The 26805-nt window shown below is 39.1% G+C and overlaps 1 protein-coding gene across 1 annotated transcript in view; it reads left to right on the plus strand.

Annotated features, from left to right (window-relative positions):
- Nucleotides 1-362: 362 nt before the first annotated feature.
- Nucleotides 363-26805, plus strand: part of FRZB (frizzled related protein) — a 34200-nt gene continuing 7757 nt past the window's right edge. The window contains exons 1-3 of the mRNA XM_032637413.1: nt 363-1624; nt 8572-8619; nt 25149-25214. Of these exons, the coding sequence (XP_032493304.1) occupies nt 1147-1624; nt 8572-8619; nt 25149-25214 (592 nt within the window). The 5' untranslated portion in view covers nt 363-1146. The remainder of the gene's footprint in view (nt 1625-8571; nt 8620-25148; nt 25215-26805) is intronic.

Raw genomic sequence — 26805 nt, forward strand, 5'->3', positions numbered from 1 at the left:
CCGCTGCAGGGGTCCCTGTTTCCTGCGACTTGGACATTGAGTGACGTTGCTTAAGTCTTCCCCCCTCAGGTCTGACTTTCTGCAGAGCCGGTGATCACAGAGGTGAGGCTATAGTTTGCTTAAAGGAAATATCTCCAGGGGGCGTGGGGCTCGGGTGGGTTCCCAAGTGGGGAACTGGGGGCACTCCTTCGTGGGGATTTGGGGTGGGCTCTTCAGTGAGAGGCCGGGGGCTCTCCTTTGGAGCCGGGGGTGGGGGGCTGACGGGGTGCTCCCCCCATGTGTGGGTGGGGAAGAGGTGGTCGTCTCAAGTCTGCTCTGTCTTGGGTTCTCGCATCCTCACTGCTTCTCCAGGCTTCCCTTTCCTCCGCCTCCAACCCACAGACCTCTCTCCGGACCCCTCACTCCCTTCCCGGGAAGGGGAGCGAGCGCTGGAGGGCTGGGACTGCACCGGGGCGGAGCTGCCTGTCGGGTCAGTAGGTAGGAAAGTGAAGAGCTGAGGGTCGGAGCCACAGACCTCCCGTCGAGGCTCCTCCTGCTGGTGCCCTCCTGCCTGCGGCTGGCTGGCCGCAGCTCACACCAAAAATTGGACCTTCTGCTCAGCCTACGAGACTTGCAAACTCTTCCTGCACCGTCCTCCCGCATTAGGAGTCTTTGCCCTCTGGTTCCCCCCTTCCCCAACCCCCCTCTGGTCCTCCTCCTCACTTGGGAGAATTTCATGCTTCTTTTAGCACCTTTTTGTAATCCAGGGGAGGTGACACCCCAGAGCTCCAGCTACCTCAGCTGAATTCTACTTTTGTTTTTATTTCTCCCTCGCTTCCTCTTGTTTTCCTCTCATCTGATTCATCTGCGAAGTCCGATGCTTCTGCCAGAGGGAGCGAGGAATAAATAGATGTTGCGGCCCCAGAAGGCTTAGACATCGGGAAAGAGCAGCCAGAGCTGCAGGAGCGGCAGGGGCGGCGGCGGCCGGAGCTCGGCGAAGCTCGTGGTACCCCATTGGGGGAATTTGATCCAAGGAAGCTGTGAGATTGCCGGGGGAGGAGAAGCTCCCAGATCATTGTGTCCACTTCCAGGGGGGAGGAGGAGACGGTGGAGCGGGCCTCTTGGCGTCCTCGGCACTGCTGCACCCTGCCCCGTCCCGCCGGGATCATGGTCTGCGGCAGCCCGGGAGGGATGCTGCTGCTGCGGGCCGGGCTGCTCGCCCTGGCTGCGCTCTGCCTGCTCCGCGTGCCCGGAGCGCGGGCGGCAGCCTGTGAGCCGGTCCGCATCCCCCTGTGCAAGTCCCTGCCCTGGAACATGACCAAGATGCCCAACCACCTGCACCACAGCACCCAGGCCAACGCCATCCTGGCCATCGAGCAGTTCGAAGGTCTGCTGGGCACCCACTGCAGCCCGGATCTGCTCTTCTTCCTCTGCGCCATGTACGCGCCCATCTGCACCATTGACTTCCAGCACGAGCCCATCAAGCCCTGCAAGTCTGTGTGCGAGCGGGCCCGGCAGGGCTGTGAGCCCATCCTCATCAAATACCGCCACTCGTGGCCGGAAAGCCTGGCCTGTGAGGAGCTGCCGGTTTATGACCGCGGCGTGTGCATCTCTCCCGAGGCCATCGTCACTGCAGACGGAGCCGGTGAGTCCTGACACTGCACAACCTGCGGCGCCCCCCCTTCCCCCCGCCCAAGCGCGTCCTCCAGCCGCTTACTTCTTGGAGTCCTTGTTGCTCGCCTTTACTCTCTGATTTCTGTCTTTTCTCTTTGGATCACTTCTCTTAATGTCTCTCTTAATTACTGCTCTGTCGAGCACCATGCCTTTTTTTCTCTCACCTCATCACCCTTCCAACGGATGCACTCTATTTCAATAGGCGATCTGTCTTTCTAAAACACTCAGTTCCCTCCACTCCCATTACACTTCTACTCAACACTGCCCCTTCGCTTCTTCTTTATGTGTCCAAGTAACCACATCTCCTATAGTGATGCTTTTTTCTTACTTTCTTAATTTGTTTAGAATCACTTAACTTTCTTGCCTGATTCTCTTGCATTCTCAGTCATCAGTTTTCTGTATTCCTCGTGTTTAGCTACTTGTCAAGATTGTATGGTGAAAACAGAGAACTGAAGAACTGTTTTCTTCTAATCGTTAAAAATGCCAAGATAATTCCAGTAACCTTACTCCAACCCACAGATGTTAGTGGTATGTGTTTGCTCAACATCCAGTTTGAGCAATTACCTTCACCTTAAATTTCCCCCTCCTTTCAATGAGATAAATTGTTCTTCCATTCCAGACTGAAATAGCTGGGAAACATTGCCATCCACTGCTAATTAGCTCCTGAGACTTCCTGCAGCCACAGAGCTGGCTGAGTGAAATTGCTGGGCTCCTTTCACATTCCCACATGCCTTCAAGTCATTTTGTAAATGACATATGGATGAAAGGAGTTATATTTAAGGCGTGTTATCATCATACACTCATGTAATGTTATTTTTAATCTCACCCCTTATCCCACTCTTAAGCTATGCAAATAATTTGTCTTTGATACTTCATTTTATGCCCTTTCTCTGTGTGCATCAACCACCGGTTCATTTCAATCTTTCCCTACTGTAAAACTTTATTGCAGTTCTACAGTAAATGGAATCGATCACAAGTTGTTTTCTCACTAGTGTTTGGTCTAATTAGGGAAGTCATAACTCTTAAGACCCCAGCTAAATCTAGTTCATTATAGTCTGTTTAATTCTAACTCAAAATCATTCCTACCAATTACCCAAAACGCGAAAATTTCACCCTTCATATACTTTAAATATAAACCCAATCTTTTATGATTGGTCCTCTTCCACACCCTCCCCAGATCAACTCTGCCCTTAGATGTGATGTCTTTATACCTCCTTCTCTGTTCATTTCTGGGGCATCAACTTTTTCTTCTGCCTCTCAACTTGCTCAGCCTAAGCTCATGTCCTTAGTCCGTTTCTGGGTAAAATAGTTCTTGGTGGTCCGGGAATTGATTTGGAAAAATTGCATTCTGTGCACATTGACCCACTTAACATACAGTGAGTGGGTAGGGGAAAAGTACTTGTACAAAACCAAACTGAACAGAAAGATTTCAAGAGCTTTTTGATGGTCACCTCAGTTTATCACCTTTGACTACCCCTATAGTTGTCTTGATTTTAATGACGAACCAACAACTGGTTGTTTAAAATAATCAAAAAGAAATGTATTTCTTATTAATCTTTGGTCGAAAAGAGCACTCTTGAGCTTTTGTACTCATTAACGTTACAGGCTGTGCAGACACTGGGAGAGCTCAGTTGCTGCCCTGGTCTGCCAGACGCTTAGATTAGTTAAATGCTGGTGCTCTTCTCAGGCCAAGGGCTAGGAATAAGGTGGCCGTGGTTCACACTGAAATGCATTGCTCCTCTTGCTCTGAAACCTCTCTTAGAGATGCACCTCAAATGAGAGAGGTTTGGCAAGGTTAATGGCTCTCAAAAGCCATGGTCAATATGAATGGAAAGCAGTTTCCTTAAGTGTCCCTTAAGTTGCCTATCATCAGACCAAATGTAGAACAATTGCCTCATTGAAGCCCTCAAATAGGACATGCATGGAAACAATTTGTCAGTCCATGGAACCTGATTGCTAAGCTGCTTTCAAATGCCATAATGTGCTTTGCTGACAGCATCCTTGCTAGAAAAAGAAGTAGGGGTAGGTGGCAGTTGGAACTGTATTTTAGTGATGTTCTCCCTTCCCTTTCCCTTTACCATAACCCTCAGTGTGAATCAGAGACTGTGGCAGGAGGGAGCTGAAGGGGAGGTGGGGAAGGGGAATGGAATGGTGGATTCCAAGGCCAGCTTGCTGAAAATTACACTCCCTATCCTGGGTCAAACTGTCAGGCACCTGGAATTACTTAGGAACTACCACATGTGGCCAGTTTAATTTATGATGCAATATGCTCCTTGGTTCAGTGGGATATGGTAGTTCATAAAGCAGGGTTTTTTTTTTCCTTCCTCTAGGTATAAACAGAGTTCCTATGTCTTATGCCTAGAATCTAGCAGAATATAAAAATGAGGTCTCCCTGAATAAAATGGAACCACCTTTTACTTTCCTTCAATGTCAAGAGGATTTTCAAATCCTACCGTTCACTCAGATCTGTTCCCTTGTAGTACATTATGACTCCACCAACAAGTTTAAGGACATTTTACAAAGCAAAATCTTATTGAAATGAAATATTGCTTCAAACTACTTTTTGTTTTGAAATATTAGGGGCAAACATATTTTTATAAAGAAAAGATTGTATCTTCCTGATTATTACTAAGAAATTCACATGAAGTTTATTCTTTTTCCACATTTTATATTTACTAGAGAGTTGAGACTGCATGTACACCTGCTTTATCTGAGAATTCAGTTCAATTTAGTCATTCAGCCAGTTAATTAAGACATTAGTCAAATCTTTAATATTGTATAGTGAGTAAAGGGTATGTGCTTGGAATGGGGCAGACTCGGTAGGTATTGAATCTTGACTCTGGCCTCATACCAACTGTTACTATAGGGAAATGATATAACCTCTCCAATTCAAAGTTTTCTAATCTGTAACATGGGGACGTACTGCTTACGTCCCATGGACATCTGGTACATAGTAGGTCTTCAACAAATTGCTGCTGTTGCTATTTTACCATTATTATCATTGTTATTCAAATTGATTTTTTGTTTGTTTTTTTGGACAAACATGGTCTGTTGGTAAATGCAGATACGGCCTAGATCTTTATCAGTTCAACTCTGGGAAACAAGCTTCACACTGAGAACTAACTGGGAAAGTGGATCTTATTTCTCCTGAATATAAACTTAGTATTTCATTGTACACAAATGGACCTGGACCTCAGGCTCAAGAACAAATCCCTTTGGGAGCAATAGGTATGAAGAATGAGTCTGATGGATGTCTGTTAGTTACAAATAGTTTATCTCAGAAATGTAGACGTTGAGTGTTTAAGAAAATGTATGGTATGATAGTTAACTGGTGTTTATACAGCCTCCTGGTTTGCCATGCCAAGGGCTTTATAATCGCTCCTCAGTCATTGCTGCTTTTTGTTGTCACCCCAGCTCTTGCCCAGCACATTTCTCCCAGCCCTCTCTCGCCTGGCAGAGCTGTGCCAACTTTCACATGCATGCACTGCTGTTTAATCATTTCTCCACTTTCTGGGGAACAGGCAGCCTTTTCTTTAGCCCTGTTCTACAAATATTTGAGGGGCCAAATACCAAGAAGGGAGAATTATTTAGTGTGATATGAGGAGGAAAATGGAATGGAAAGGAGAAATGGACATTTTAGATTAAGACTAGAGAGAAAACATGATTCTGAAGCTTCTTCATAATGTAAAATATCGAAAGGCACTCTGGATGGGGTAGAGAAGAGTATTTTAGAATGTGATGATATTAAATTCTATTTATAGCTAACACAATTATCAGTGGTAATGGAATCTTATGTAGTTTCCAAATTGTATTTCAATAATTCGCTTTTATCTTGTTCCCGCAAAATTCTAAACAGTTGTTTGCTATAAATAGCAAAAATGACTAAGTTATATTTGTCCTTTCTCCTCCTACTAGGTGTATCAAAAGAGGAGACCAAGAACCACCATACAGAGTTTTAAATGATTAAGAATTGGCTATATATCCTCAGTTTAAAGACCACCAGTTTTAAAGTTATGGGCCCTTAGTTGGAATCCCAGATTTGCCATTAATGTTGTACCTTGAGCAAGTCATTTGACTTTAACATTGAGATTGTGAAGAACAAAAAGAAATATTCATGTGAAGTGAATGATAAATCGTAAATCAACATTAATGTGATTGGGAAGAGGACGTGTCATTCTCAGAACAAGAATCGTTAGTGGCCACAGAATAAGAACTAACAACACCTAGTATGTTCCAGGTGCTGTTTTAAGTGGGCAGTGCATATTAATTTATTTAATTCTCATAATAACTGCATGGTAGGTATAATACTATTACTCTTATCTGCACAAAGGGAAGCTGAAGCATCTAGAGAAGTTAAGTGCACCAAGTCCATAAAGCTATTAATAGAAAGAAGATTCAAACCAGGACCTGTTCTAAGCTATATTTCCTCTCTTATGAAGAAATAGGTGATACTAACTGTACAGAGAATCTGTGTCTTTCAACCATCAGATTTCAGTTAAAGGAACAAGTTTTCTTCATTGCATTTCAAAAGCCCATTTATATAGGGCCTAAGAGAATAGACGACAGTCCTGGACAATGGATTCCAAGAGATAAGAGACAAGTACTTCTCTGCACTTCTGAGACAGCAGAAGACATACATTCCAGACTCTCCTGTCTAACCCTGAGCCCCTCAGTCTCTGCAGGCCCCAGAGTGAACTCATCATCTCCTTACCTTCATACGACTATTCTCTTCTAGTATTTTCTGTATTGTTAAGAGGCACCGCCACACCCATACTCCAGGCCTGGGAGTCAGCTTTGCTTCCACCCTTTTCTTTATCCCCCACATTCAATAGGTATCAAGTACTATTAGATCTACTCTGAATCCAGTTCCCTCCCCTTCTTCCCTAATGGTACTTTCTTTGTTTTGGCCTCACCATTTCTTCCATGCATTATGGAGCTAGAATGATAATTGGCTTGCTGACCTCCGGTATGATGCCTCCTTATTCCAACAGGGTGATCTTTCTGAAGTACAAATCTGTTGTTTAAAATCCTTTGATATCTGCCTCTAGTCTTCATGATTTCATGCCTTCTTACCTCTCTAGTTTCCTTTCTCTCTGCTTACACCACTCTATTAGCCCCACTGGAAGACTTGCAGGTCCTTTGATGAGTCCTGTGGTTTCTCACCCCAGACCTTTGCATGTGCTATTCTCTATTTGGAAAACCCTCCTTTCCTTCTCCAGCTCTTTTTTAAAACTCTTCTCCTGGAAACCTCTATGACCCCTACCTGAAATCCTTGGGGCATTAAAACCTACTAATAATACCCACTATTTTAATTTAGGATAATTTTGTTAGAATTCCTAAGTTTTACTTTCTGAAAACATTTTTTTGGATTATTTATGATCAGAAAACTTTGGTTTTCTCTCTTATAATTCTAACAATTGATGTCTAAGCACTTAAAAAAGTATAGAAACATTTTCCTATGAATAAGAGTAAAAGAAGAAAACCAAACTCCCAGGTTCAGCTGCTTCAAAGGGGTTTTCTTTTTCCAAGAGAAGAATTTTATCTTTCAGTTTTATTTCAACCTTTTGACATTAAGCAATTATTTTAAATGTGGATCAATATACTTTTTTAATTTATGGAGAGATCATCTTTGTATAAATCATATGCATATTATCACATGAATATTAGACTTATTCAAGAATAGAATTCATAGTATCTGACCTGAGTGGAACCAAACATTTTAGAATCAAGTCTTTGTTGCCTAATTATCTATATTTTTATTTGGTGACTGCCATCTTTCCTAGGATATAACTTTTTTTCTTATTTTTTATTAATTTTTTTGGCCACACTGCAGGCTTGCGGGATCTCAGTTCCCCGACCAGGGATTGAACCCTAGCCACAGCAGTGAAAACCCAGAATCCTAACCGCTAGGCCACCAGGAAACTCCCTAGGATATACCTTTTAAAATACCAGCTAATGATTACTAAGCCTGGGAAAGTAATTCATTAGTTGTAATTTTGGGTGTTATTGTTCTAAAATGGTATTACCCCTCCTTGTTTAATTTATTCATGATATGACCTGTGAAGAAAAAGGACAGAGGAAGAACATTATTTTCTATTAGGATAAACAGAGGCATTAAACTCATTTAACATAAAGTGTTAATACAAATGTAAAATGCTCGTGTAAGTGTACTGAGTTGAAGTGTCAGTAAGAACATATAATTAGGTACAGCATAGTGCTTTGCTGGGGCACTCAGTGTTATTCATTAGAGGCTGATTTCTAAACTAGAACAAAGAAGAACTTTACATAATTACCGTTTTCATTACCATTTATCATTTTGTGGGATTTGGGGATCATGAAAAGAGTTGATGGCACATTCCAATTATTACTGTGTCTGTTAATGGCACTGGCTTGAGTAGTCCCCTGGATGGTAGGCTTCCTTTATGCAAACGAACTGTTTAGTGTGCAGTTAACCCAGAGCACAAGAATGCTTTCTGCATGCTTTCCTTAAGCACTAAGAATTAAAATGTATGCCAGTGAAGTGTGATACATCTGTTTATTGAAGAGGTGTATTTAGTTCTTTTAGCCATCAAGAAATGTGTTGGGTGAATACCTAATATATTCATGGGCTTTAAAGCTACAGGAAGTTTTTGTGAAACTCAGAAACTTTGTTTATTAAATACTGAAATAGTATGCACAGTTGATGAAGATTCAAAAGAGTATATCAACTGTCAATCACATGAAAGAATACATTGTGTCCTTATTTGACCTACAAATGATAGAGTGTCAACCTTACAACACTAACAAGAATCAATTTCCTTGAGACACCTGGGTTCTTACCCAAATCAACTTGTGACTGAATTAGATTTTAATATGGGAATTCTTGAAATAATAATGAACATGTTATGATTCTTACTTTATTCTATCACCTCCTTTCAGATTTTCCTATGGATTCTAGTAATGGAAACTGTAGAGGGGCAAGCAGTGGTGAGTATATCACTATCTTCCTGGTTTTCTTTTGTGGTCAGATTAGTCTTGATGTTACCTAGATATTCAAATCTTATTTAGGGAAGTTTGTGTCTTATATTTGCAAAGTAAACAAATAAAAATATTTATTTGTATTTTATTTTTTAAATTAACATGGTAAAATTTGATCTTTTGTTTTGGTGTATAGGTCTATGAATTTTAATGCATATTTAGATTTGTGTAACTACCACCACAATCAGTATACGTAACAGTTCCACAACCTCAAAACAAACAAACAAGAAAACCCCAGTTCCCTTGAGCTTCTCCCACCCTTAACCACTGGCAATCCCTGATCTGTTCTTCATTGCTATACTTTTGTCTTTTTGAGATTGCCATATGTGGGATGATAGAGTATGTAAACTTTGGACATTGGCTTCTTTCACACACAAAATACCTTTGAGATTCATCTAAGTTTTTTTTTTTAATTTTTATTTATTTAATTTATTTATTTTTGGCTGCATTGGGTCTTTGTTGCTGCGCGTGGGCTTTCTCTAGTTATGGCAAGTGGGGCTACTCTTCGTTGCGGTGCGCGGGCTTCTCATTGCAGTGGCTTCTCTTGTTGTGGAGCACGGGCTCTAGGCACACAGCCTTCAGTAGTTGTAGCACGTGAGCTCAGTAGTTGTGGGTCGTGGGCTCTAGAGCGCAGGTTCAGTAGTTGTGGCTTGAGGGCTTAGTTGCTCCGCGGCATGTGGGATCTTCCCAGACCAGGGATCGAACCCGTGTCCCCTGCATTGGCAGGCAGATTCTTAACCACTGTGCCACCAGGGAAGCCCTCATCTAAGTTTTTGCATGTATCAATAGTCCATTCCAGTTTGCTGCTGAATATTTTATTACTTGGATGTATTACCATTTGTTTACCCATTTACATCTTGAAGGATATTTAGGGTGTTTCCACTTTTTGGCTATCATCGACCGAGCTGTTATAAACATTAGTGTATAGGTTTTTGTGTAAACATAAGTTTTCATTTCTCTAGGGTAAATATCTAGGAATATGATTACTGGGCTAAATGATAAAGGTGTGTCTAACTTCATAAAAAACTGCCAAACTGTTTCCAAAATGACTGTTCAATTTTGCACTAGCTTAAGAGTTCTAGGTGCTCTGCATCTATGAATGGCTTTAGTTGCATCCTGCAAATTTTGGTAGGTTTTATTTTGATTTTTCTTCAGTTCAGAATGTTTTATAATTTCCCTTGAGATTACCTTTGTGATTCATGCCTTACTTAGGATTGTGTTGTTAAATTTGGTGCTGTTTGGAGGTTCTTCTTTTCTTTTTATGCTATTAATTTTTTATTCTAATTCCATTATGGTCAAAGAATATAATCTGTATGATTTTAATCTTTTAAATTTGTTAAGATTTATTACATGACCCAGGATATGATCTACCCTGGTGAATGTTTCATGTGCACTTTGGAAATATATATTCTGGTGTTATTGGGTGGAATGTTCTTTAAATGTCAATTAGATTCATTGATTGATACTTTTTTTTAGTTCTTTTATATTCTTGCTGGTTTTCTATCTACTACATCTATCAATCACTGAGAGAGAAATGTTTAAGTCTCCAAATATTGTGGATTTTTCTGTTTCTTTTTTCAGTTCTGTCAGTTTTGTTCCATGAAGTCAAAGGTGATATTATTTGGTGTGTACACATTTAATATTTTTATGTCTTATTGGTGAATTGACCCTTTTCATGATGCAGTGTTCCTCTTTATCTCTGGTAATTTTCTTTTTTCTAAAGTCTATTTTGTTTTACGTTAATATAGCTACTCCAGTTTTCTTTTGATTAGTGTTTGCAAGGTGTATCTTTTTCTATCCTTTTACTTTTAACTTACCTACATCATTATGTTTTAAATAAATTTCTTCTAGACATCATATAGTTGGTTTTTTTGTTGGTTGGTTTTCTAGCCATTCTGTCAACCTTTGTCTTTTGATTAGTATATTTAGATCATTTACATCTGCTGTAATTATTAATATCTTTGTATTCAGAGCCACTATTTTATTTGTTTTATGTTTGTTCCCTCTCTTTTTCATTCCTGTTTCCAATTTCCTAGCTTTCTCTTGGGTTATTTGAATGTATCTCTCTCTCATTCTCTCTCTCTCTCTCTCTCTCTCTCTCATGTGCACATGTGTACACACACACACAGACACACCCATGTATGTGTCTGTCTGATATATATATCTTTCCATGAGACAATGTAGTATTCTCTCTTTGAACCATTCATATTTCTTTCAAACATTAAATATGTTTTAAACAGCTTAAGAGGAGAAAAATAGCCTACTGTATTTATACAGATGTTTATAATTTGTTGTTCTTCCTTCTTCCCTGATGTTCTAGTATCATTTCCCTTGTGTCTGAAGAACTTCCTTTATACTTCTTTTAGAGCAGTTCTGGTGGCAGCAGATTCTATCAGTTTTCCTTCATCTAAAAATGTCTTCATCTCATATTCATTCCTGAAGGATATTTTCATTGGATATAGAATTCTGGGTTGGCAGTTCATTCAGTCCTTAAGAAATGTTAGTTCATTTACTTCTGTCCTCAGTGTTTCTCATGGGAAATTGGTTGTCATTCAGATCGTTGTTCTCCTGTAAGTAATGCATCAGATTTCTCTGGTTGCTTTCAATAATGTTTTCTTTGTCTTTACCTTTTAGCAGTTTGATTACAGTATGTCTGGACATTGATTTCTTTGGGTTTATCCTGTTTAGGGTTAATTGAGCTTCTTGTATCTATAAGTTTATACCTTTTCTCAAATTTAGGAAGCTTTCAGCAATTATTTCTTCAAAAAATATTTTATACACATTCTCTTCTACTTGTGAGTTGATGATGATATGAATTTTAGACCTTTTGATATTTCCCATAGGTCCCAGAGGCTCTGTTAATTCCCTCCCAGCCTTCCTCTGTTCTTTATATTGGATAGTTTCTATCGGCCTGTCTTCAAGGTTACTGACTCCTGCCTTAGTCCTCTCCATTCTGCTGTTGAGCCCATCCAGTGAACTTTTAAATTTCCGTTATTGTAATTTTCAAAATTACGATTTCCTCTTGGTTCTTTATTATATCCTGAATTTCATTGTTGAGACTTTCTATCTTTCCCTTCATTTCAAGGGTATTCACCATTACTTTTGGGGGAATTTTTATAAAACTGCCTTAAAATCATGGGTGGATAATTTCAACATTTGTGTCATCTGATTGTCTTCTCCCATACAGATTGCGATTTTCCTGGTTCTTCATGGGCAGAGTAATTTTTCATTAGATCCTGGACATTTTGAATATTATGTTCTAAGACTTTGGGTCCTTAAAATCTTATGGGAAATGGTGATATTTTTGTTCTAGCAGCAGTCTACCTAACTGGGTTAGGCTGCAAATTCTGAGTAGTCTTCTGTGGGTTGTGATTTCAATATCAGTTCCACTTCCAAAGGCATTTGCAGTGCCTTTCAGATCTATCCCATGTGTACACTACTCAGTGGCCAGTGTGAGATCAGGGCTGTGATTTATACCATAGTCGAGTTTTCAAAGTCTATAGTATACTGTTTAGTGTCAGATTTACATATACCCAGGGGTGAGCCCAGCAGTCCATAAGTATTTTTATGGGATCATTTCCCAAGCTCCTCCTTCTCTGTGATTGCCTTAGTACTTTTCTGTTCCTTGGGGGCTCCCCCTTTTTGTCCTTTGGCCAGAAAGCTGGAGCTTTATTTATCCCACTCTGTGATATACTTCCTGTGACTTCTTCTGTATCAGGGGCCAAGTGGTGGAGGACAAAGCAATGGGGGTTTGTCCCAGTCTCTTGACACCACATCAGAAAGGAAGGTTCCCCTCCATTGGCATTTTAGGCTTCCAAGGACCTCCCTTGCAGCAGCTGTTGCTGCCACCACTGTCCCACGATTGCTTCAGAGATGGGGATAGAAGAGAATGGAGTGTTAGGAGACCATTTCTGACTTCCTGAGTCAGAACCAGGGGGCTTTTCCTGGAGGACTCTGCATGATACCTACTTCCTGGCTGTGTTGAAACCAGGCTGGGAGGTACCAGAGGTGGAAAGAATGATGAACCCACTGTCAGTCTGATGGTACTGAGCTTCTCCTCAAACTTCCTGCTACTGTTTACTTTTCAGAGTCCTTAAGTAGCAACATCTTGCGTTCTGTTTGATAACTGTGTTCCGTGGGAGAGACATGATGGAGTCTACTTACTCCATCTTTCCATAAAATAAACCTTTAAGTGAAGTATGGCATACGTGCAGAAAAGGCACAAATCATAAGCATGCAGCCCAGTGCCTTTTCACAAAATAAACACTCGTATGTAACCACTGCACAGATCAAGATGTATACCATTACCAGCACTCCAGAAACACTTCCTTGTGCCTCTTCCAAACCACTACTTCCACCTTTTTTCCCAGAGGTAACCACTAGCAGAAATTCTAACAGCATAGATTAATTTTGCCTGATTTTCAACTTTTATGAATGGAATCCTAATATATATATATAGTGTGTGTGTGCATGTGTGCGTGCGTGTGTGGGGCTTCCTTTGTTCTTCATTATGGTGTGTATAGCAGAACTTCTAAATTTTCATTGCTATATAGTTTTCTATCATGTGAGTATACCACACTTCATTTATTCATTCTAATGTTCCTGGACATTTGCACTGTTTCTAGTTTTGTTTTGTTTTTTTTACTATGACTAATGCTGCATTTGTTTCTGCAGGAACTTTACAACTACAATTAGTTACTGTATACTTCTTTCTTACTTTCTGGAAATAGTAATGTGCACTGGTTTGGGTCTGTATGTACTGCCTTGTAAGGTGTTTTATAGGTGGAAGTGGAATCTTTAGTAAGTTGTAAATAAATTTGAAACATCAATTTTCATTAGATTGGAAGAGTTTTCACTGTTGATTTCCACTGAATCTTATCAGAGTGACAAGTATTTGACATGAGGCAGTGTGCACCAAACAAACATTTATCTTTTAAAAAACAGAAGTGAATTAAAATGATTTATTTAGAATTATGTTGTTACCTTTTTAATGTAATTGAGTGTTCTTATAGTGTCATAAAATTAGCTGGAAATCACTGGTGTCCAGTAGTGGTGCTATTTTAAGGATCACTCCTGCTATTCACATTTGCTGAAAACAAACAGAAAACCTCATTAGTATATAGTACAATTAGTGAGTCAAAATTTCAGGCCAAGCGCATGCATGTGCTATCAATTTGTCTAGAACTTATGGTTAGAATAATATAGCACTTCAGTGTGTGAAAGAGAGAAGACATTAATGACACTGTACATTCATACACAAAGATAGTTCAATGTGTAAAACTACCTAGAATGAATACAGTGTTCCAGGGTTCAGTGTTTACTGTTTCTCTTTTATAAATGTTTTCCTGTCCCCTGGTATAATGGGAGTGATGAAAACAAATTAATAGGGAGGCAAAACCAAGCTCATTTGCTTGTGAAGAAACACACTGACATAGTCTCATGTTCCAAAAGAAAAGAAAATTTGTTCACACTCAAAATTTTGTGCTTTGGAGTAATGTAACAGCTGAGGTTGATTATGATAAAGCAGGAAATGAGGAAGACACAAAAACATTGTAACCCTCATAACCCCTCTTTCAAAAGTGTCAAGCTGTTTCTGTCTGGAATCTGGAAATGAAATTCTTTCTCTCCAGTTAATTTATCCTTTGCCTCAAAGGCTAACAGTCTTCTTTTCTGGGAGATAGTGACTGTCTGAGCAGCTTCCAGTTTGTGAGTGTGTTTTGCTGTTGTAAATCCACTATCGTAATAAGGTGTACATTCTCTCTAGTTTCCATAACATGGAATATGGAGAAAAACAATTTTAGTTCTATTCTGCTGAGTCACTTCGTCTGTCAAATCAACACAGAAAATTAAGGCAGGTATTCAAATGGTGCAATGAAAAGATATGTTGTTTATTAAAACAATTCTGAAAAAGATTCCCGCCCCCCCGCCCCAGTTTTCTACTTGGTGATGGTGACCAATTTATGAGCTTTTGTATTTGAAAAACACAAATTTCCCCAAAGAGGTGATATAGTTAGTAAATTCTGACACTAATTAACTGTGTAAGCATGACCAAATTACTTAGCCTGTTATTCTGGGTCTGTTTTTTTAATATAAAATCAGATCATATTGACTGCTGAATTCTGATGTATTTTCTTTAAAAAAATTTTTTTTTAAAGATTTTTTTTTTTGATGTGGACCATTTTTAAAGTCTTTATTGAATTTGTTACAATATTGCTTCTGTTTTACGTTTTGGTTTTCTGGCCAGGAGGTACATAGGATCCCAGCTCCCCGACCAGGGATCGAACCTGCACAGCCTGCATTGGAAGGCGAAGTCTTTTTTTTTTTTGGAAGGCGAAGTCTTAACCACTGGACTGCCAGGGAAGTCCCATATCTGATATATTTTCAAATTAGGGAAACATGAGTAATATCTGCTGATGTTAAGTTGGGTACTCTCCCAGTTTTCACTAACACCTTCCTGACCCTTTTTCCAAGGTGCTTCTGAGAAATTCCTCTGAGCAGCTGAGTAACGTGATTCTTGATTGCCTGCACCTGCCAGGCCTGCCGTGGCAATGCCCCGCCCCCCCTTTTATTGGGATGACCAATGCCTAGCTTGGGTAGTATAGACCCATTCTCTCTCTTTCCTTCTCCAAATTTATTTCCTCCCCTTTGGCTTCCTACTAATTTTGGGAAGGAGTCCACTTTTTTTTTCTTTTGGTGCAAATGTATACTGACTATAGAGGCTGACTTCACTTGTGGCAACTTCTACCCTTTATTTGAAAATAAAATTAGGATAGATAAAAATTGTATTTTGTAATTATATAGTAGCTTACAAATATATGCTTTTTTCACTGCTTTCCAGTATTGGACACTTTTCTTTTTTGGCTGTGTTGGGTCTTTGTTGCTACAAGTAGGCTTTCTCTAGTTGCGCTGGGGCTACTCTTCATTGCGGTGCACAGGCTTCTCATTGCGGTGGCTTCTCTTGTTGCGGAACACAGGCTCTAGGTAACAAGGGCTTCAGTAGTTGCAGTACGTGGGCTCAGTAGTTGTGGCACATGGGCCCTAGAGGGTGTGGGCTTCAGCAGTTGCGGCGCGTGGGCTCAGTAGTTGCCGTGCATAGGATCTAGGGCACGCAGGCTTCAGTAGTTGTGGCTCACGGGCTCTAGAGCGCAGGCTCAGTAGTTGTGGCGTATGGGCTTAGTTGCTCCATGGCATGTGGGATCTTCCCAGACCAGGGATCGAACCCGTGTCCCATGCATTGGCAGGCAGATTCTCAACCACTGCACCACCAAGGAAGTCCCTGGACACTTTTGATTAATACTTATTCCTAAGTGTTCTTCTCCCTGAGCTATTACCCAAATTGTCCTAGTTCTTTTCCTCCTGTCCACCAGCCATGGGCATTCCCCGAGTTTCTGTGCTTGACCTCTGCTTCTCCTTACGAGTTCTTCCTGTTGGAAGTCATTCAGCCACATAGGCCTAATTATCACTCTTGTGACAGTTCTGATCACTCTCGCAGGTAGATTTCCACATTTCTCCTCCAGTAAACACTTCCACCTGGGCAGCTTATTTGTACTTCAAATACTACATTATTTAATAATTTTCATTAAAAATTTACTCCTTGCAACTTTTGTTTTAGTATGTGGCACCATTGTTTTCCCAGATCCCCAGTACTGAAACTTCATAGTCCATCTGCCAATAAACTTATTAGTCCATCCACCCACCATTCACCACCCCTTGTACCAGGCATACTTGATGCCAAGAATAGGGATGGAGTGAAGAGTTGGCTGCACTACCCTTTTCTCCCACCTCTTTTCTGTGTGGTTGACATTGAGTGGATGCATGATGTTCTGAAAGACCCACTTTGCTTTTCTCTTAATTGACCTTTTTATTTTTTTAGCCATACTGAGTGGCTTGCGGGGATCTTATTTCCCCGACTAGGGATTGAACCAGGGCCCTTGGCAATGTCCTAACCACTGGACTGCCAGGGAATTCCCTCTTAATTGACCTCTTTTATATATCACAAAACTAACGCTTCAGATCTCACAGGAGAAAACAGGCATATCACATTGGTTCTCTACATTTTGTATATCCTGAATGACTTGTGGATCCAGAAACCTTCTGAAAGACAGTTTATTTTAAAATTTCCAGTGACATAAATCCTAAAGGAATAAAACTAAATTTCCTTTTCATATTAATATAGTGTTAGTTCCCTCAATCTTAAGCAATTCCCTTTTACAAAGTGCAAATTACTGTGAATTGAGACCTTTATTACAATGTTCGAGGTTTGTTTTTTGAGCTAAATTAAGCAAATGTTAGTTTTGCTTTTTAAAGCCTGATTATATTACCTGAGTTCACCAATCAACTTCATTGCATTTTCCACATACTGCTCTAATCCAAAATAGAATCTAATATGATATTTTTGCCCAATGTATATGTTTAGGAAATAAATATTATTTTAAACATGTAATGAACAGCTGTAAGTCATGACACTTCATGGAAAAATGAAAGGAATTCATGTAAGTATGAATTTTTATGTCAATAGTACTTACAGTAAAATGCACAATTCTTAAGTATATGGCACATTGACTTTTGACAAATGTATATACCTATGTAGCTATCACCCAGATCCAGATAAAGAACATATCTATTACCCCTGAGAATTCCCTTGTGCCGAGTCAATCACCTACCCCACCATGAGGTGAGCATAGGTCTGATTTTTATTACCATAAATTAATGTTTGTTCTTCAGCTTCATGGAAGTGGAATCATACAGTACATACTCTTTTGTGACTGGCTGCTTTTCGTTTTGTATAATGGTTTTGAGATTTACCCATTTAGTTCTGCGTATCATTTTATTGTGAAATAGTATGCCTGTGTGTGATCATAATACCAATATGATTTCTAAATTCTATTCTTTTTATACAGTTCCTCCCAAACTAAATGTAATCATCTAAATTAAGTTTCTATCTCTAGGAGAAAATTTAGCAAATTTTTATCCTCAAACTTATAGATCATTTTTTTGTTAGAAAATTATCTCTTCTGTTTCATAAACTGCTCTTGAATTTGCATAAGTATCTTCCTTCCAATCTTTTTGGTTTGCTTATATATTACTACTACTACTAGCTAACATCCAACCAGTGATTAAGTACCAGGCTCTGTGCCAAATTCTTTATGTGAATTACTCTTTAAATTCTTACAATAACCCTCTGAGGTAGCCAGCATTAGTGTAGAAATGGGTTTTGTAACTTGCCCAAGGCCACATAAGTAGGAAGGGACAGAGATGGGATTTAAACTCATGTGCCCTTAATTTTGCCATACTCTTTAGCACTAATGTTTATTAGAATGGCCACATACATGATCATTTTGGCTCACTAAGTTTGATCCTTCAAATTTTGGATGTGTACATAATAGTTCAAATGGACTTCCTACATCAGGAAAGAAATTAGCTTGGTGTACCTGAATCAAAATAGCAGAGTCAGGCACTACTGAAAAAATTCTGATCGCTTTGCTTACTTTTGGTAGGCACCGCAGTTCTGTAGGTGGCAAGGAGCCTTGGGAAAATATTGCTTCTTACTCATTAAATGGTCTTTACAAATGAGGGATTAAGATTCCCAGTGAATCTTGCACAAAAATAAATCTGACATTTATGGTCCGTGGTGTGCTAGGTACTGTGAAAGGTATTTTATGTGTATTATCTCATTTAATTCTCTCAGTTATTCTGCAAGATACCACCTTTTAGATATTAAAAGTTATAAAAATAGTAAGAGATGGAGCCTACATTCAAACCCAGCTGTGTCTCACAATAAAAGTCCATCCTTTTAACCATGGTGTTTCCTGGACTCTGCCTCAGTGGTATAGATCTTCTTAGTGGTACAGATCAACATGGTTCCTGATTCTGTAAGAGATGCATTGTTGTTCTTTTTAAAATTTTTCCTTCATTATTGAGATCAGGACATTAGGGTTCTGTTTTTATGTTTGGTTTTTTTTTTTTTTTTACTGCACCAGGAATAATAATATCCTCTAGATTTTCAATACAGTGTCCATTTCATGACTTGTAATTTTGGGAAGAGGGAAGGTGGTCCTAGGGGTGGAATCTAGGGATGTTTCACCATCTCTTTTTTTCTAGAAGGGTAGTGAAACTGACTTCCAGAAGGCCAAATGATACATTGCCCACCCTGCACTAAGCTCTATCTGTACATGTTCCATAATGGCACCCATCCCTGTTGCCATTTTGATGACTTTGATGATAAAGTAGATCATCCGTCTAGTGCATTGACTCCTTCACTTCACTAACCTGTTTGTTCTACCCCAGCCATCCACTTCCATGGGCATATTCTGTACCTTGCCATCTAGCAGTGATGCCAGCTCTGTAATCTTAATTTCAAGTATCCACTTCTTTGCCTACCATCTCTTCATTCCAGCAGATTTCCTTTAGTATCATCACTGCTAAAATGTTACTCCACTGGGACTACCTATTCATCATATACTGCTTACTATTATTGTTCAACCCTAACCTCCTTTTCTACCTGAGATTTCATAGTCTATTGTAATAATCATTCCCTTGAAAATACCCTCAATTCCCTTGCCTATCTTTTCTTCTGCCTTAGTCACCTGGCAAATTCTCAACTCCTGGTGCTGGAGAAGATTACTTGGCTAGGGTGACTGGTTTTACTTTAAGTTCAAGACAAAATTCAAATACATGATTAACATTGCTTAGCAACCCTACCTTGTTTCTCTGGAAAGTTTGCCTTTCCACTTAACCGGGTTTTTTGTTTGTTTTTTTGTGGTACACGGGCCTCTCACTGCTGTGGCCTCTCCCGTTGCGGAGCACAGGCTCCGGACGGTCAGGCTCAGCGGCCCTGAGCTCAGGGGCCCTAGCCCCTCCGCGGTATGCGGGATCCTCCCGCACCGGGGCACGAACCCGTGTCCCCTGCATCGGCAGGCGGACTCTCAACCACTGCGCCACGCCCGAAATAACTCTTTTATACTTTCTCTTCTCTCCTTACTCTTCCATACCCAGCTTCTCTTAGCCTCTCATTCCCTGCAGCTGATGACTTCATCCTTCAGTGAGAAAGTAAAAGCCAACAGAGGGAACTCTCATCATCCCAGCAACAGATTTAGAAGCTGTCAACATCAGTACCCCTCTCTCCTTTTTCTTCTTGTGCAGTGGATAGAGTGTCCCTCTGGCTTTCACCCATGTTTTCCTTGCCAACTAAAAATTTTTTTTGGCCCTCCGGCATGCGCAATCTTAGTTCCCCAAGATCAAACCCACGCCCCCTGCAGTGGAAGCGCGGAGTCTTAACCACTGGGCTGCCAGGGAAGTCCCCTTGCCAACTGAATTTAATGGACCCCTTTCCCTCTTAAGTCATCTGAGCTTTGAGGGTGCTCTCCTCAAAGAGAGCTCTCCTTTTCTCTTGAAACACCATCTTCTTTCAGCTTTTTGACTCTATACTCTCCTGTATTTCTTCCCCATCTTTGGATGTGCCTTCTCAGTCTCCTTTATGGTTTTCTTCTTCACTATCTTATGTATAAAGATGTAGTTCCTGCCTAGATAGCTACAGCTGATCTTTCAGGTTTCAAGCTTTAATGTCATTTCCTCAGAGGACTTTGAAGACCAGACTAGTTTAGGTCATCAAATTGTATGTTCTCACTGCACATTGTACTTTTCTTTCATAGGATGTATTACATATGAAAATAAATTATTTCGTGTGTAATTATTTGTTCAATGTCTGTACCCTATTCTGAATTGTCTGTATTGCTCATCAGGTGTCCTACATGCCTGACACAGAGTTTGGCATGTAATAGACACCCAATAAATATTTGTAGAATGAATGAATTAATATGTAAGTGACTCAAAGGCTTCAACAAATGTTAGTTCTCTTTTCCTTTTCCATCTTATATTTAGAGAAGCATAGCTATCCCAGGGTTGTAGAGTCAGAAAACGCTATTTCTATAGAAGAAAGACAATTTTATGGTGTGATGGACATTGACATATGTTTAAAATTACTCAAGCCTGGCTCATGGACACCATTTATAGGCAATTGAAAATATAGATCTGGATCTCAGTAAAGAAGTCATAGTTAAGGATCATAACATTTTATTTTTTACATCTGTTTTAAAAATTGTTGTGGTCTGCTCCTATGTGTCTTAAAATGGAGCGAAGGTGGACAAGTGGGCTTTCAGGGTCAAATATAAAACATATAGTTCATTTGGTACAAATTAAAATTATTTAAACTCTGATCTGATTAGAGTCCGTCTTGAAAGAGTTATAATAGAAATTGTAATGCAAATAGAATTGTATTTTCTTTTTGAAAATAAATCTTGAGCACAGATCTAAGGCCTTTTCCTAAAAAAAAACAGAAAAGTACTCACTAACAGATGGTAGTATTCCAAAGTCATGGTACATGAAAGGTTATAGGGGGTTTGGAATCTGCCAAAGTTAATTATAGTCTTACAGCTCTGGAGAAGACCCAACAGAAGTCAATTTCAAACAAAGGTCAGGGTTAGTTAGAAAGTCATATCACACTTAAGCTTGAACTCAAACAAGGTTGCCTTAAATAGTTAAGGTCCGGTGAGTATCAAATTTCATAATTGTCAGGTACTTATAATTTTTAGACTTGTAAAATCATGGAACCCTTTAAAAAAGACTATTGTCTTTATGTATTTTCAATAAATGAGCTGATTCTTTTTTTATGTGTAAAAAAATGAATAAAGAAGGATGTGATGACTTCCCACTCGGAACTGTTTCTCAGAAGCCCCAGTGTTGAGACAGGGAAGCTGTTCCTGGCTCAGGCACTGCAGTGCACCATAGGGCAGCTCCCCTGAATTGCAGACCAGGTTCTGTGCAGCACTGGGCATGTTAATTTCACAAACTCCTATGTGTTCTAGAGTGGTAAACTCATGTTCATACTAGGATAATAAACAGTTTTCAGTTTCATTAGCAGAGGAGTAGGAGATCTTGGATTGTAGAAGAGTAGCTGAGAGAATCTAACTAGAGAATATGAGGGAAAGCTGCCCAAGACAGTTTCCTGGTTGTGCTCCACAGATGCTTGTGAGATATAGGATTGCATGTTATCCTGTGATTCAGGTTATATTTAATTCTAGACTTCGAGGTGAATGAATTGCTAATATTAAAACTTTCCCCACACTAGAAGAACTCCTTGTCACTTCTTTACTGTGTCACAGCCAACTCCTTTAAATTTTGCCATATTTTTTCCTTAGATAAGAGCACCAAGGCAGTTCCTTTACATGTTTTTCTTCTTAACGGTGGAATGCAAGCAAATCAATATCTAGTGGTCTTTTGTGCAAAGCTCAGTAAAATAATAGACCTGTGCCATTGGCAAGCTGGGGGAGGGACACTAGTGGCAAAATTATTGGTGAATTAAAGTAGATATGATGATAATGCTACTGGCCCAATAAAAAGTCTGAGAAATCAACTATTGGTAGTAAAATAAAAAGAAGCTGTTGCAGTCTGATTTAGGGTGGCTGGTACAAAAAAATGTAGTAAATAATGCATGCAGTGTATTCCTCTATGATTTTTTTTTTTTGGCCATTTCCCAGTTCTTGGGCTTTTGGAGACATATATGTAGATGTGGGTAGAAGTACTTTAGAAAAGGGATAATCTTCCAGATATGTTGTTCTAAAATACACTTTTCATGAAAACCTTCAGATATGAATGTTTGAGTTGAGTTAGCATAAGTAAGTGAAATTTCTTCTGTATTTGAGCCTTGTAGATATAAAATTCCACTCCTCCTTATTACTATGTTATTTTTTGAGCTACTAGTTACTTCAACCAGACAGATATTTGCTGATAGCAAGAGCTAAGGTTTGGAGCATAGGAAAGTTTTCAAACATATAGTATGGCATTGCCACCTCTGAGGCCAGCAGCAGAAACAAGTGCATTGAGGAGGAACAAAATTTAGTCCCAAGAAAATAATTACTTAGGTCATTAGCTATTAGGAAAGAGACTAGCTAATACATGTAGTTGTACATATGAGTTTCAAGATTTTATTTTTATTTTTTTTCTGTACTCAGGCCTCTCACTGCTGTGGCCTCTCCCGTTGTGGAGCACAGGCTCCGGACAAGCAGGCTCAGTGGCCATGGCTCACGGGCCCAGCCGCTCTGCGGCATGTGGGATCTTCCCAGACCAGGGCACGAACCCGTGTCCCCTGCATCAGCAGGTGGACTCTCAACCACTGCGCCACCAGGGAAGCCCTGTAGTTGTACATATGGTTGTGGAAACACCTACTTGAAATCTTCCTAAATTGTTTTATGATATAATTTTTTTGAAAAATCTCTGCCTGGAAAGTGTTTTAGAATCCATTTTTTATGCTTCAAGCAAAGCTATATGGTAACAACAACATATTAGATGCAATCCAGTAACAGCTGGTATATTTTTGCCAAGAATTTTTTATTAGCACATGTGCAATTTTCTGAAGAATTACAAATATGTAGATAATTTATCTACATTCATTATTTTTAGTGAATAAATATCTATTCATTAATAAATAAATAAATATCTATTTTTAAAGAGATAGAAAAGCATAAGTGAATTAGGAGATTGGGATTGACATATATACACTAATATGTATAAAATAGATAACTAATAAGAACCTGCTGTATAGCACAGGGAACTCCACTTCACTGTATAGTCGAAAGTAACACAACATTGTAAAACAACTATACCCCAATAAAAATAAAATTTTAATTAAAAAAATATAAAGAGGTAGAAAAGCATAAATCCATATCTATATATGGGTGAGGATAATTTGTAAGTCAAAGACCATAACATATATTTCTTCAGAAATAATGTCAATCTCAAGAATATCTCTCTTTTAAAAATGTGTAATATTTTGGTACAAAATATAACAATAGAACTAGATAACTTTCTATTCTGTTTTAAACGGGAATACAAATGTTTTGCTAATAAGAAAGTTATTTTTTGAAGGGTCTTCTTCAAAATAGCAACCAGCACTGATGTTACGTATGGTTTATTAGGCTGAGATTGTTCTTCCACAAAAACAGTGTTAAAAATTATCTGCAGAACAAGAGAATTGCTGTGTGTAGCCCTGAGGACATCCTCACTTCTCTCCTGGGTGAGAACGACAGTGCTGCTGCTGCTGCTTTGGAGACCAGCACCTGTCCCCAGTAGAGACGCTTATTTCTAGAATTGAAAATCGGGTAGTGAGGTGTTACATCCCTTGGGACTACTACTTCAAAGCATGTTATCTGTGAGTTCAACTGGAAATAACATTTATTTTGATTAGAAAACACAATGTCAAATGGTCAAGGAAAGCTTCTGCCTTTTATTAGTCTCCATGCTAACATAAAACACTTTTTAAACAAAAATTTTTTGTTGGCTTCTTTTCTGTGGTTCATGTGTTCATTTTTCCTTTTTCTGTGTGAAAATAGAAGAAACACATACCATTTCATCTTCAATGAATCTTTCTCAGGGGTACTATTTTAAAGAAATCTTTACATAAACTAAAATGCTTTCTAAGGTGATTGTGTTTTATTTCCTATTTTTATATTGACTTTAATGACTAAGAATTTACTATGATGTATATATATTATGATGTATGATGTATATATATTGTATATTTCTTAGCTAAGTAATCTATAAACAATATAGTAATCTATAAACAATATAGTAATCCACTCTCCAAGATGTTAAATGATTTATCCAATACATGAAACATTTTGAGATAATGACGTTTATTACATACACCTGTATTATGTCACATAGAATATGTGTTCTGGTCACCACTCACCAAATATTTAAAAAGCACAGAACTTCTCATTTTGAAATATGTATCTAGTAATTTCTGCCAATAAACAAAAATACCATTGAATTTAATAGCAGTTATTCTGCCTGTAGAAGGTAGTCATGATAATCACTATGGTGTACACCTGAAACAAGTATAATATTGTAACTCATTTATACTTCAGTTAAAAATTTAAAAAGTAAAAATTAAATAAAAAAGAAGGAACTCATGCCTCTTCAATAAGTTCACTGGGTTATAACAATACCTGCTTATCTCACTGAGTTGCTTTTAGATCCGGAAACTAATATTTGGAGGGGTGCTGTGTAACCTGTAAAATGTCCATGAATGCAAGTGATCTTGCACAGGGGTAAACCAGTTACCTGAGCATAAGCATAAATTGCCTCTCAGTTGGCATTGATTCTTCTGCCACAAGCACTAAGCATGTCTCTTTCAGGACTCTGGAGTCATGCTCTCCTTCCGCATGGTGATGAAGTGTTTCCTCAGGATCTGGGTGGTTTGTTGGAGAATGGGAACTTATGAGCATTTGACACTGAATAAGAGGCTATGTATCTAGAATAAACGTGAATGTAGTTCCAGGAGAAAGAGACCAGACACGTAGAATTACTAAGAGCCTCCTTGCTACCGAACTTGGATCTAATATTACCAAAAAATGTGCATAAACAAAAGAAAGCTGATGTTGAAGTTTTGCTTATAATAGATAAAATGTTATATTTTTTAGAACGCTGCAAATGTAAACCTATCAGAGCTACACAGAAGACTTATTTCCGAAACAATTACAACTATGGTAAGGATAACTTCATGATTGATTTATAAACTGTTGAGTTAAGAAAGGATGTGTATGTGTGTGTAAATAAGAATGAGGCTTAAAAACAAACAAGGACAACTTTTTTTTTAATTGATTTATTTAATTGATTTTTTTTTTGGCTGCATTGGGTCTTCATTGCTGTGTGTGAGCTTTCTCTGGTTGCCCCGAGTGGGGGCTCCGTGGGGTGCTCAGGCTTCTCGTTGCCGTGGCTTCTCTTGTCGTGGAGCACAAGCTCTAGGCATGTGGGCTTCAGTAGTTGTGGCACATGGGCTCAGTAGTTGTGGCTCACGGGCTCTAGAGCGCAGGCTCAGTAATTGTGGTGCACCGGCTTAGTTGCTCCGCGGCATCTTCCCGGACCTTCCCGGACCAGGGCTCAAACCCGTGTCCCCTGCATTGGCAGGTGGGTTCTTAACCACCGCACCACCAGGGTAGCCCCAACAAGGACAACTTTTAAGAGCAAACTCTCCCTGTTCCAAACAACTAAACGGTCTCATAAGGGGACCATTCTCAACAAATGCTTGATTTTTTTGAAGCGTATCAGGCAGCATTGCTGGCATCTTAGAACCATGCAGTTAAGTACACAGAGATACATTTCAAAACAGATGGGAGGGACTCTTCCCTTTCTGACGGGCCAGGGAGGATCTGGAGCTGCAATGGGTCATCAGTTGTGATTTACGGGGGTGAACGGTAAGTGGGATAAACAGAGGAGCACTTCAATGTGTTATGAGTGGTTAAAAGAATCAAACTGGGTTTCTTCAGTCTAACTCATGGAAAACATTGACAGGGTTGGAAAGTAACACAAAAGTTGTTAGTATTCAATTAAGGAAATGTTTTGTTATCTAGACTGACCTAGACATGTGGTATTCTGATAAACAAAATATTAATTGAAGAGCTACCAATCTAAATGTAGCTGACAAATTTAACTGGAGGAGGAAAAAGCCTGCTGCCTCTGTACCAAGTACTGTGTTAGGCGGTTTCTATACTCTGTCTTATGTGATTTTCTCAACTGCGCCATGAGACGTTCTATTATCCTTATTTTATCAATGGTTATTGAACCTAAGTTGTCTTTCCTTTGATTATTCAGAATTACTTTTGGGTACTGAGATGCTTCAGAGTCACAAATATCAATTACCGCTATATTTCAAAGGGTCAATTAATAGAGTTTTCCAGTTGATAAAATAAGGAACAAATCAGTATTTGCTGTATTCCATAGGCATTTTATTATGATTTTCCCCCTGTGGCATTTATGAGATTAATAAAGTTCATGTTACTGTCTCTGTCGGTGCTGAGTAAATGAATAAACATGGCAATTAAATAGATTTTTAAATGCACCTACATTATTAAAATGAGGGCTTTATTATTGAGTTTACATGCCCTACTTTAGAGAATATAGGACATATACGGCACACTTATCCTGCTTTTATAATTTTGGGAATTGGATGGAGAGAAATGGGTAAACCTCTGTAAGAGTAATCTTTGATATCTTTGAGAATACTGTATATTGAAAGGTATCAAGTAAAAGATTCAGTGTAGTTAAATCTCTTTAAAAAAAATATACCTAGTTTCTCAA

Source organism: Phocoena sinus, chromosome 7 (assembly GCF_008692025.1).
Source record: "Phocoena sinus isolate mPhoSin1 chromosome 7, mPhoSin1.pri, whole genome shotgun sequence".
In the NCBI taxonomy this organism is placed as follows: Eukaryota; Metazoa; Chordata; class Mammalia; order Artiodactyla; family Phocoenidae; genus Phocoena; species Phocoena sinus.